Below are 13,563 nucleotides of genomic sequence, written 5' to 3'. Positions count from 1 at the left end.
TGTATATTAAGGCGTCTGTATCTCATGAGACTATTTAGGAAGTACAAAGGCTAAAAAGGCCTCTGAGGATGGACAAGCCAAAACCTTCCTGTCTCTTGGCTCTCTGTAGGGTTACTCTCTCTTGTTTCCTCAGATCATCTCTGAATGAGTTTGATTGAAAGCTCATTGAATAAAATGGAAAGACTCTCATTGACTTCATTGGGCTTTGGATCAAGCACCATGATGGGATCCTTTCTTTGAATAGTTTAGTTCAAGCAGTGACAGAAATTAATTACCATCCTAATGCCAAGATTTTTCAAAAATTCTCAGAATGGGATTAATTATCTCAAATCATAATTTCTACTGCAAGTAATGACTTGATGCATTCAGTCATGGTATTGCAAATTATAACAGATGGTTTATCTTGTAGTATGATGGTAAGTAAATTGTGTTGTCCCTGTGTCTCTTTATGTGATCTCACAGATTATGCTCTCTGCCTGATATTAATGCAGTAACACGGACTGACTTGAATTTTGTTAAATGCTAACTCCCCTTTCAGTTTGCTTCCCAAGGCCAATATGGAATAGTTACTCAATTAAATATCTTTCTATATTTGAGGAATTTAAATTGCCCCCTGCTGTTTCCAACCTTAGGAATTCCTTTTTCTGATCTGTAAATTAATTCTAGAAATTGCCTACCTGACTGAACAGATGTCTAGTTTCGTTACCTGAAAGATAAATGATTTCTCTAATTTAGTCTATAGATTTTTTTTTTTATTGTGGAAAATGGTATGGTTATGTATATATCTCTGTGTATTCATCCCAAAATATCCTGGACAGTATTCAAATAAATGTTTGTGAAAGGAAAGAATTCTTCTTACTCTTAAATTTCTTTTCCTAGGGGATCCAGTTTCTTATAGAAAATGACCTGCTGCAGAACACTCCAGAAGACATTGCACAGTTCCTCTATAAAGGGGAAGGACTAAATAAAACTGTAATTGGAGATTACCTTGGTGAGAGGTAAACTGAAACAAATTGATCTCTTCTTTCGTTATATAGTATGTTTAAATGTGTGGAGAGTAGGGTTGTTGATTATTCGGAATTAACGCACACGAACTAAAAAAATTAATCACGATTAATCGCACTGTTAAACAATAGAATACCAATTGAAATTTATTAAATATTTTGGGGTGTTTTTCTACATTTTCAGATATATTCATTTCTGTTGCAACACTGAATACAAAGTGTACAGTGCTCACTTTATATTGTTTTTTATTATAAATATTTTCACTGTAAAAATGATGAAAGAAATAATGTTTTTCAATTCACCTCATACAAGTACTGTAGTGGAATCTCTTTATCGTGAAAGTGTAACTTACAAATGTAGATTTTTGTTTTGTTTTTGAATGCAGTTACATTAAAAAGGTAAAACTTTAAAGCTTACCGGTCCACTCAGTCCTGCTTCTTGTTCAGCTAATTGCTAAGATAAACAAGTTTGTTTACATTTACGGGAGATATTGCTGCCTGCTTCTTATTTACAACATCACCTGAAAGTGAGAACAGGCGTTCACATAGCACTGTTGTAGCCTGCATTGCAAGGTATTTACATGCCAACTATGTTAAACATTCGTATGTCCCTTCATGCTTTGACCACCATTCCAAAGGACATAAATCTATGCTGATAACCGGTTCTGCTCGATAACTATCCAAAGCACAGTAGACCGATGCATATTCATTTTAATCATCTGAGTCAGAAGGTTAATATTCTTTTTTGGTGATTTGGGTTCTGTAGTTTTCACATCAGAGTGTTGCTCTTTTAAGACTTCTGAAAACATGCTCCACCCCTCATCCCGCTCAGATTTTGGATGGCCCTTCAGATTCTTAAACCTTGGGTCGAGTGCTGTAGCTTTTTTTAGAAATCTCACATTGGTACCTTCTTTGCATTTTGTCAAACCTTTTGTGAAAGTGTTGTTAAAACAAATGTGCTGGGTCATCATCCGAGATCGCTATAACATGAAATATATATGGCAGATTGCAGGTAAAACCGAGCAGGAGACATGCTATTATCCCCCAAGGAGATCAGTCACAAATGTAATTAATGAATTATTTTTTTAACGAGCATCATCAGCATGGAAGATTGTCCTCTAGAATAGTGGCCAAAGCATGAAGCGGCATACAAATGTTTAGCCTAGTTGGCACGTAAATACCTTGCAACACAGGCTACAAAAGTGTCATGCAAATGCCTGTTCTCGCTTTCAGGTGACATTGTAAATAAGAAGCAGGCAGCAGTATCTCCTGTAAATGTAAGCAAACTTGTTAGTCTTAGTGAGTGGCTGAACAAGAAGTAGGACTGCATGGACTTGTAGGCTTTAAAGTTTTACATTATTTTATGTTTGAATGCGTTTTTTTTTAACATAATTCTACATTTGTAAGTTTAACTTTCATGCTAAAGAGATTGCACTACAGTACTTGTATTAGGTGAGTTGAAAAATACTATTCTTTTGTTCTCTGCGATTCAAATATTTGTAATAAAAAATAAATATAAAGTGAGCCCTGTATTTTGTATTCTGTGTTGTAATTGCAATCAATATATTTTAAAATGAAGAAAACATCCAAAAATATTTAAATGATATTCTATTATTGTTTAACAGGGCAATTAATCATGCCATTAATCATGATTATTTTTTTAATCACTTGACTGCTCTAGTGGAGAGGAGTTACACTTTTTATCAGTGTGTGTCTCACGTTCACTGGCTGCATGAGCTACATTCTACCCTGAGGAATATAAACGTTATTTTGGAAAGTAAAAGCACTGTGCTATAAGAAGCTTTTTTAAAAATGGATGAATTATGAAAATATCACACATTGCTTAACTGATCACAATTCATTACTCTGAAAAATAAACTACAGTTTTTCTAGATTTAGTTATTGTGCAAGATTTAATGTCATAAACTTCTGAAAGGTTTCAGAATCATATTTCAGCAATCTTGTAGTAGTTCTTAATGGTCTGCCCAGCAAAGAATGCTTCATGAAGTTAATAACTAGACAATGAGAAAATTGCTCATCATTCAAAAGGTTGGTGCCTAGCCTAATGATAGTCAGCTGTTTTTATTTAGTGTTGTCTTCTTCCTTGCACATACACATCCTGTTAACGTTAATGGGTATTAAGTAGGCACCTAAAGGGGAGAATGCATCTTAGCTTTTATCATGTACAGCACAATAAATATGCAGATTACTCCAGTTGTAACGCAGTGCAGAAATTATTTGTTTAAAAAAAATATTCAGCTGCAAAATTGTATCACTGGTAAAACCTGTAAACTAATCTCTTTCTTCATTGAAAAGACTACAGACATAACTCTTGCCTATATTTTTTTTATCAAAATCAGGTGCCAGTTATTTAGAGATTTAATAGCCTAGTCACTTGGGCCGTACTCTTGTAAACTGATCTTCTCTACCATAACTCCCTTAAACCGACATGGAATTTATTTACAGGATTGAGGTCTTAGCTTGCAGTTAGCTATAGGCCCTTAGAGTTTAAGTAGGTATAATGAAAGTTTATACTATAACATGGTGCACAGTATGTAGGAATTTCAACTTTTTGCATAAACATGAGAACTTGACCTCTGAGAAACATTCCAAACATCATTTTGAATATTTCAACTACAAGTAATGAAAATGAAGATTTTAGAGATAGCTATACCTCCACTGTGCATTATTAACTTAATCTCCATTATTATAATAGAGTTTGTGTAAAGTAGTCCATATTTTTTCTCTTTTAAGAGAAATGTATGACACTCTGGCATCTGATCTTGAAATAATCTTTTTTCCTCTCAGGGCCTGATCCTCAAACCCTTAGTCATGCAACTAGTCCTTGTTCACATCAATAGTGCCACTGAAGTCACTGTGATTATTTGCATGAATTATTTGCAGGATCATAGCAAACAAGCTCAATTTACAATTCAAAAGATTTTTTCCCACCTCTTCCCATCCCAAACCTGCCAACATTGCAGTCTTCATCTAGGATCTGAAAAAATCAAGCTGCGGTGTTTGTCTCTCCCTAGCTAATGCCTAAAATTTCATTGGTTTCAGTTTTTTGAGTATACTGTGTCTACACAACTCAGTTTCCATCTTCTTGAATTCTGAACAGTTAACTGCAGACTAATATTGTTACCAACATTAAATGTCAAATTACAACTCAGAAATTTGTGTCAATCTATAGAGTGGCAATTAAAACATTAGAAGAACTGAAAATATGACTGCAATGATATGTAGCTAATATTTGGCCAGAAAACCATGGAAAATATCCAGGGTGAAGTCAGAAATGTGGATATTAAAAAAAAGCTAATTTTTATGCAACATTTCTGCTTGCAGTGTACATCTAACTTTACTAAAGTAATCAAGTTTTTACTTCTCTTAGCTATGTTGTCAGTTCAGCTGTGCGAAAGTGAAGTGAATTCTATTCTATTCTGTCCCTTGAACTATGCTAAAACTGTTGTCAGTTATTATTACTGGTGAGGTAGGAGGTAAACAACACCACAGCTTGATTTTTCCTTCTCCCTCCACCCCCAAAGTCCTAGATTATAGACTGCACTACTGTCAGGTTTGGCGTTGAAATTAAATTGCATGTGGACCCAGGTTGTTCTTGTTATATTAAATTTCTGTTTGCATTTCAAAAATTGCATACCATATTGCCTACTTAAACTTTGGTTTTGTTTAGAAGTTTAAGGGACATACAAAGGGAAATGAAAATCAATACCTATTACGTTTTTAGAATGACCTTGGAACATAAGCATTCAGTGTAGTGATGTCTCAGAATAGACTAAGGATACTATACGCGTTAAGTGGTATTTTATTATTCCTTTTTAGGTCTGTATTTAGGGAGCAGGCCTTATTGATAGCTGTTGATTTAACAGTTTGATAGTGATGGTTCTGTCCTGGAGGAGAAGGGGATCGGGGGGAACACGACTCTTTCCCCCTCTAGCGTGGTATTGCTAAAGAAAGCAGAGTCATTTGTTGTTGTTTGTTCTTCGAGTGCTTGCTCCTGTCCATTCCACGGTAGGTGTGGGTGCACCGCTTGCAGTGTTGCCAGAGATTTTTCCCTCAGTGATATCCGTTGGAACGGCGCTGGTGCCCTCAGGAGCCCTGTGCTTATGCGCAGGCATAAGGGGCGCTACTGGCCCCGCACTCACTCAGTTCCTTCTTACTGCCCATGACGGTTGCTAGAACGACCCTTCTTGCTTTGGCGAGGCTTCTTCTTAGTGGTTTTTGAAATTTTTCTATGTTCATAATTATCATAGTGTAGTGTCTCTATTTTAAGTAGTTTTAGTATGTGCGTATATATAGTTAGTTAGTCCCTATCATGAGGGACTTCTTTACCCCAGTGGCCAGGCATGCCCCAGTCCCCAGGCTTCAAGCCTTGCACCTCCTGTGGCAAGCCTATACTCCAGGTGCTTAAAGTGCCTGAGCAAAACTCATGGGAAGGACAAGAGCCAGGTTTGTTGGGACTTCAGACCCCGCACCAAAAAAGACAGGCACATCAGACTGAAGGCTATCCACATGGAAGCCGCTCTCAGACCTATCTCAGAGCTCAGCTGTTCCGATTCGGTGCTGAGTCCCTCGACGTTGGTGCGAAGTACTCCCCTGGCAATGAGCTCTTCCAGGTGCTGTTCTTCATCTCCAGTGCCAAGGAAGAAGCATAAGAAGCAGTGAACCGAGAGAGGGTACTCACTGGTGCACAAGAGAGAGAAGCAAGGAGAAGGCAGTTGAGTGAGACCCAGGCCTGGCCACTCTTCTGCCCCTGGATCCATGTTGGCGTCGTCAACTCCCTGGGCACCATTGAGGGGAAAGCTCCACCTGATCCTAGGGTCCCAATCTCCAGGACACCACCAGACCCTGGAACCCTGTCACCGTATGGAGGCGGAAGTGGGTACTGCTCCACTGTGGTCACCGAGAGAAGAATCCTCTTTGGAGTCCGAAGGGCAACCTTATGTACTGCCAAAAGCCCACCATCAATATCCTGCCTGTGCTCCATGAAGCTTCAGTACCAGTCCTCCAGCAGGCATCTGGTCAGTGAGTTACTGGCCGAAGCAGTGGCCTTAATGGACCCCTGGGGGTTCTTCCCCTTCTCCTAACCCCCCTCTCTCCCCCCCCCCGGTACCGGATCTTTCCTACCACTGCTCCAACTCAGTGGTCTCTGAAGGATGGGCTACCGCTCCTTCCTGCTCGACTCCCATACTGACAGGTTTCAGAGTAACAGCCGTGTTAGTCTGTATTCGCAAAAAGAGAAGGAGTACTTGTGGCACCTTAGAGACTAACCAATTTATTTGAGCATGAGCTTTCGTGAGCTACAGCTCACTTCATCGGATGCAGTGAGCTGTAGTTCACGAAAGCTCATGCTCAAATAAATTGGTTAGTCTCTAAGGTGCCACAAGGACTCCCATACTGACCCTGTTGCCTCCGGTGGACATAGTCCAGGCAGACGAAGAGGAAGGAGCCCTTCCATCAGTGCAAGCCCCCTCCTCCTCTTGCCCAGACCAGGCTGGCATGGGTCCCAATAGCCTGCTTCCACAGGATGATTTCAGGGCCCACCAGTACATTCTAAATCAGGTTGCTATGAACGTTGGCCTGGAAATTGAGGAGCTCAAAGAGACATTGCACAGCCTTATTGATATCCTGGCTGCAGCAGCTCCATCCAAGGTGGCCCTGCCCACCAATGAGGCAGAGATGGGACCAGTCAAGGCCTGGTGGTAAACTCCTTCTTTTCTGTCTCCCCACTTCAAAAAGGGCACAGAAGAAGTACTAAGTGCCAGCAAGTGGGTTCGAATACCTTCAAATACCAGGGTCCCTGGTGATGTCTGCAGTGAGTGAAAGGGACAGGCAGGGCCAGTCAAGTACTACCTCAAAACAGAAAGATGCCAGGAGACTGGACTTTTTCGGAAGAAAGGTTTATTCCACTGGTAGCCTCGAGTTGCATATCTCCAACCAGCAAGCGTTGCTGGGGAGATAGGATTTTATCTATGGGACTCCCTGAATAAATGCAAAGATTCCCTGCCCCAAGAGTCCCTCCCTGCACTGGTGGAAAGACTCAAGGTCAACAATGATAGGGGTGCCCTTTGTTACCCCACAACCTTCAGTATCCTTAGTCTCAAATGCAGACCTAGGGTGGGGAGCCCACCTCAACAACCTCCGGGGTTTTGGTCCCAGGAAGAACTCTCCCTGCATATAAACATCAGGGAGCTCAGGGTGGTTTGTTTAGCATGCCAACTGTTCCTTCCCCAGATCTCAGGCACAGTGGTACAAGTCCTGGCAGACAATACAGTGGCCCTGTTCTATAGCAGTAAGCAAGGAGGGGCTCCATCCTCAGCCCTGTGTCAGGAGGCTGTCCATCTATGGGACTTCAGTACAAGACACTCCATCTCGAGGCATCACATCTCCTGGGAGGCCAGAATGTATTGGTGGATCACTTTAGCTGATCCTTCTCCTCTCACCACGAGTGGTCCCTTCACCCAGATTCATCTCCCAAAAGTAGGGGGCCTCCCCAGGTGGACCTCCTCTCCACCAGGCAGAACTGAAAATGTAAGCAGTCTTGCTTGCTGCGCGGGCACAGCTTAGGCTCCCTCTCCGACACCTCCCTGCTCTTGTGAGCAGGTCACCTACTGTACGCCTTTTTCCTGATTTCCTTGGTTCATAAGGTTCTTCTAAAAATCAAACTGGACAAGGCAAGAGTTACCCAGAAAGCGCAAGCATGGCTGTGCCAGCATTGGTTCGGCATGCACTTGGACCTCTTGTGGCAGCTCCACTCTGTATCCCACTCCTTCCGCATCTGATTTCACAAGACCACAGCTGGTTACTTCATCTGAACCTCGCCTCCCTGCACCTAACTGCTGGATGGCTGAACTCTGAAGAACAGCCCTGCTTGGAACAGGTTTGGCAGGTCTTGCTAGGTTGTAGAAAGCCTTCTGCCAAGGTTACCTACTTGGCCAACTGGAAATGTTTTGCTTTTTGGGCTTCCGAATGTGATCTCTCTCCATCTCGATCTTCCCTTCAGTCTGTCTTGGACTATTTACTCCACTTAAAAGAGCAGGGCCCGGCCCTCTCGTCTGTTAAGGTACATGAATTAACGGTTTGGTTTCTAAAGGGGTTGGAAAGGCTGTATCCTCAAGTTTGCAAACCAACCCTCCCCATGGCACTTAAACCTGGTCCTGTCAAAGCTCATTAGAGAGAGGGATAGCTCAGTGGTTTGAGCCTGCTAAACCTAGGGTTGTGAGTTCAATCCTTGAGGGGGCCGTTTAGGGATCTGGGGCAAAAATTGGGGACTGGTCCTGCTTTGAGCAGGGGGTTGGACTAGATGATCTCCTGAGGTCCCTTCCAACCCTGATATTCTATGGGGCCTCCCCCATCTAGCCATTAGTAGCCCTATTACTTTTCTCCTGGAAGGTTCCCTTCCTGGTGCTGATCACCTCTCTGAGATCAAAGCCTTTATTTCAGAGCCGTCTTACATGGTGTTCTTCAAGGACAAGCTCCAACTGTGCCCCATCCAGCCTTCCTGCCAAAGATGGCCTCACAATTCCATAACAACCAGATCATATTCCTGTCTTCTTCTCGAAACCTCACAAGAACTCTGAGGAATCACTGCTTCATTTGTTGGACATTAGGCAGGCCCTTGCCTTTTTTATTGACTGAACTAAACTCTTCCGCAACTTCATGCAACTCTTTGTAGTAACTGCAGAAAGGATAAGAGGGCTATCTGTGTCAATCCAAAGGATCTCATCCTAGATAACAGCCTGTATTCAGGCTTGCTGCAAGCAGGTGAATGTCCCGCCTCCGGCCATCGTAACCATTCATTCCACAAGAGCCCAAGTTTCGTCAGCAGCATTCCTCGCGCAGGTCTCAATCCAGGACATCTGCAGAGCCACGACCTGGTCTTCAGTGCATACCTTTGCGTTCTACTACGCCATCATCCAGCAGGCCCAAGACAACGCCAGTTTCAGAAGAGCAGTGTAAAAATCAGCATGTCCATAAACTCCAAGCCCACCTCCTGGGGTACTGATTGTGAGTCACCTAGCATGGAATGGACATGAGTAAGCACTCGAAGAAGAAAAAACTGTTACTAACCTTCTGTAACTGAGATGTGTTGCTCGTGTTTATTCCATGACCCACCCTCCTACCCCTCTGTCAGAGTTAATGACAAGTAGGAACTGTGACGGTGCGGGGCCAGTGGAGCACCTTATATCGGCGCATAAGGATGTGGCTCCAGAGGGTCTTGGAGCCGGCCCAATGGATACCACAAAGGGGAAAATCTCTGGCAATGGTGCATGCGGCACGCCCACACCTAGCATAGAATGGACATGAGCAACGCATCTCTAAGAACGAGAGTGATGGAAGGTGAGTAACCATAGGAGCCGAATCCGTGGGTGCTCGGTGCTTAGCACCCACTGGCAGCCAGCTCCCCCCCTCCCTCCCAGTGCCTCCCACTCGCCGCAATCACCTGTTCTACAGTATGCAGGAGGCACTGTGGGGGCAGGAGGGAGAAGGAGTAGGGACTGGGCATGCTTGGGAGAGGGGGCAGAACTGGGTGGGAAGAGGTGGGGTGGGGCTTGGGGGAAGGGGTGGAGTGGAGGCCTGGCCTGGGGTGGAACAGGGATGGGGCATGGAGCTGAGCAGGGGTTGAGCACTCCCAGGGAAAGGAGGAAGCCTGTGTTGCTTGTGTTAGTAACCGTTTTTTCTCTGGGAATATTGCTGTAAGAAGTTACAAAATAGCATTTCGGCAAAGGATTTTAGCTGAACGTGTAAAAGCTACCGTGAAACTCTCTAGTCTTTCCATTCATTTATCCAGACTGCTTGAGGTTCCCATTTCAAGACGGGTGCAACAATAACTGTTGAGCAAAGAGAATGAGTCATTTTGAAGATCATTTAGATAGAGTTAAAATCAATGTAGAGTGACAGGCTCTTGCCAGCTCCTGTTTTCAATGGCAGCAGTAGCACTTTCTAGTCCTACTAGGTTAAATTTCATCTTAGCAAAATTGGGAGAAGAATCTTGCACTTAAAATATCCCAAACCTAAATATGTGTTAGAAAGATTAATGATGGCTTCATTTGATTGATAGTATCTATTTGCCTGATCAGTTTCTTACTTCCTTTCTATCTTTTGCATTAATAGGAAGCAGTTCTTTAAGTTTATGGTTCAATGTAGTAATTCTCTATTGTCATTTTGTTTTTTTTCTTAGAGATGAATTTAATATTAAAGTTCTTCAGGCTTTTGTTGAACTCCATGAGTTTGCTGATCTCAATCTTGTACAAGCCTTAAGGTGAGTGCATTATAATTGCCTTTATCAAACTTCATATTTAATTAAGTCTAAGTATATAGATGATGATGATTCACTCAAGCAGCTGATATTTTACTTGAATGTATGATTTACTCTGTATCTTGTTAGTAAACAAATCTTAATGTTTCACTCTTTTGTTTGCATATACATTGCCTTTGAACTCTTAATACGTGAAATTAATGATTTCACACAAATGCAAAGGGCCCAAGACTAGTCTCAGATGAACATAAGAATGGCCATGCTGGGTCAGACCAAAGGTCCATCTAGCCCAGTATCCTGTCTTCTGACAATGGCCAATGCCAGGTGCTCCAGAGGGAATGAACAGAACAGGTAATCATCAAGTGATCCATCCTGTGTTTGCCATTCCCAGCTTCTGGCAAACAAAGGTTAGGGACACCATCCCTGCCCATGCTGGCTAACAGCCATTGATGGACCTATCCTCCATGAAATGATGCTTGATGTGCCTGCCAAATAGCTCAAAAGTGCAAATTTTCTGTGATAAGCAAAAAAGTCCCTGACTGTGAATTGGCGGTTAGATTCCATTGTAAAGAAGATATTATCAAAGCAAAGTATTTCTTCTGCTATTCCCCATCGATTCCTTCCCATCATCTCAGAATTAAATTCTTAACGTGTTTATTCTTGTTAAATAAATAGTAGACTTCTAATTTTTCGCAGGTTGGCAGCAGATAGGTTAAAATATGTAGTGCTTGAATCTGGTTGTTAACCTGATGTAAATCCAAATTAATTCCAATGAATTGCTGGGGTTTAGAGAGTGCTGTCAATTTTGTAGCCAGAAGGGGCTCCCACCCCAAAACAGACAGGTTAAAATGTTGATGTGGTCTTTCCTACACATGCTATATTCTCATGTGGTGTGTCATAAGAGCAGCTTTATGCTGACTAAGGCTTATAGTGGTGATAACTTGAGCTGCCTGAGGAATCAGGATGTTTCCTCTGGCTCCATGGTTCTGTCTGGAATACATGATACTTCCATCTCCTTCTGCCTCTTAATAGCAAACCTCAATCCACTCCTCTGCAGGCTGCTGCTATTAATTATTTTATTCTAGTATCTCCCAAAATCCTCAATCAGGATTGGACCCCATTGTGTTGGGAGCCGCACAAACATAGTTTAAAAAAAACAACACACCTACTGAATTTATAATCTAAAGACAAGATGGAAACAGCTGGGTGTAGCGCACACGATAAAACGTGGCAGAGGGGAAGGTACTGTAGAGAGGAACACCTGGTTAATAAATGGCCTAGCAATGTGAATGTGGGCATGGCTTTTTTAAAAGATGCAAATGAATAAGAGATTTTAACTGTCTCCAGAAGTGCACCATTTGCAGTTATTTCATACTGCTTTCCACTGCCATATCCAGCTGTTCGGGCAGAGCAGTTTGGGGCTTGTGGGAAGGAGACAGACTTTGTACTTAGGACCGGTCAAATAGTTTTTCAGGGGACCCACCTTTGCTTGATCTAATTTCCAGTGGAGAGACAGCAATGTAAATCCCGAGTATTTGAGAGCAGAAGTTGCCCAATGAGAATGAAAATTCAGTTTACGTGCCATATAGGGCATGCAAAATATTTGTTTTATGATATAGGACAGTGGGGAGTATAGTGACTTATCTATATATACAGTAGTATTTTTGCTTGAGTTTTCACAAATCTTGAATTTTATAAGTGAAACTGAAAGACTGTGGAAGATACTAAAATTGACCAACATTGATTTATTGCAGCAAAATTTCAGTTACGTTGTACCAAATCCATAAGTTGTCAAACCGAACACAAACAAACCAACAATAACAAAACAATTATAGTACAACAATTAGGAAACTGCTTGATTTCATGTATCCTTTACCTAAAATGTTCTCTCTTATTTTATATTAACCTGTCTGGCAAGCTTTTGCTTGGTTTTGGCACCTAAAATATGCTGTAGGTGAATTTAGTACTAGAGCTATGTGAGGGATTTAAAGATTTTGAAATTTAGCCTCATTCCAAATTGCAATGAAAACCAAAAATTTTAAAATTCTCCAAAGGAAAATTCCTTTTAAAGAATTTTTTCAGACTGTTCAAAATGTTTCATTTAGACAAATGGAAATGTTTGTTTCTGATTTTGACTCTTTGACATTGTCAGGACTTTTTCCTGTTTTCGTTTTTTTAAACAAAATTTGTGCAAAATTGGTTTGATTTCTTGAAGCATTTTGACAAAACTGCATATTTCAACAAAATATGGCTCCATCCAAATTTCTCAGACCAGTTCTATTTAGAACATATGGCAAGTGTTGGATTGCTGGTTGTGAGGCGAAATTTTTCATTTCGTGCACTGAAGAGGTGCAGCATAGGTAGTGTCAGTTCACTCTCCATGCCCAGTCAACTGTGCATTCTCTCTGAGGCTGCCAGCAAGGGGCCCATTTGTGCTGAGACACACATGTCCACCAGCAATGAGCTTTAGACCATTAAAATTAACTTCATTTATGCTACCAAACAGTAATCTGATGCAACTTCTTTCAGTCACTGCTAATCTGGCGTGGTTTAGAACTGGCAGTTTGGATATTAAAGGTTCTGTGACCCATTACAAATGTCCTAAGATACTCTGTTTTGCTTGCAAATAATCTTGGTCTTCACTTTCATGAATTGGGAAGCTTAATGTTAAAATGTCAACAAGGCACCCCTACTGAAAGCAGATTCAGTCTCTCTACAGAAGTGTTGTAAAAATATCAGCCACTGGAAGTTTTTTTTAGACTGCACTTTTTTGTACCTAATCGTCAGTTTCTTTTTTTGACGTTATTATCTTTGGGATGTGGATATTTACTTCCTATTTTATGAACACAAAATCATTTCAACTGGCCAACTTCAAAGAAGTAGAGCCACAAACAAGAGGCTGTGCTGTCTGCCCTAACTTTGCCTTACAGTTGTAGCTTTGATGGCTGGACTTAAGAACACGACTAACAATTCCTAAACTGCTATGCCAACAGGAAGTGTGAAAATTTTTTTATGTGGTACAGCACTTGAGAACATCACTTTCCTGTCTTAACTCTGTCTTAACGCCAATATTGCTGTTCTGTTCATAATTTTATTATTTTGGATCTTATTTTAATCACCATTTGTAATCTATAGTACTTTTAATTTTAGATCAGTTCTTGCAGTCATTTTGCTTAACGTTTTATTGCAGCTTTTGTATCCCTGTCAACTCGATTTATTTTTTTAAAGAGCAATCCAAGAAGAAGGCAAAACCTACTCTTTTTTATTTCATACTTGTAATAG

The 13,563-nt window shown here is 41.3% G+C and overlaps 1 protein-coding gene across 3 annotated transcripts in view; it reads left to right on the top strand.

The window, feature by feature from the left end:
- CYTH3 (cytohesin 3) overlaps positions 1–13,563 on the top strand; it is an 87,006-nt gene that overhangs the window by 54,464 nt on the left and 18,979 nt on the right. For all 3 annotated transcript variants that reach the window (XR_012161126.2, XM_073362163.2, XM_078854561.1), the window contains 2 exons: positions 880–998; positions 10,204–10,284. Coding sequence is in view for 2 of the 3 variants with exons in the window: in XM_073362163.2 (XP_073218264.1) it covers positions 880–998; positions 10,204–10,284 (200 nt within the window). In the remaining variant the exon portion in view is untranslated. The remainder of the gene's footprint in view (positions 1–879; positions 999–10,203; positions 10,285–13,563) is intronic.

This window comes from Lepidochelys kempii, chromosome 10, assembly GCF_965140285.1.
Source record: "Lepidochelys kempii isolate rLepKem1 chromosome 10, rLepKem1.hap1, whole genome shotgun sequence".
NCBI lineage: Eukaryota > Metazoa > Chordata > Testudines > Cheloniidae > Lepidochelys > Lepidochelys kempii.
This window is presented reverse-complemented; position numbering and strand designations above follow the sequence as displayed.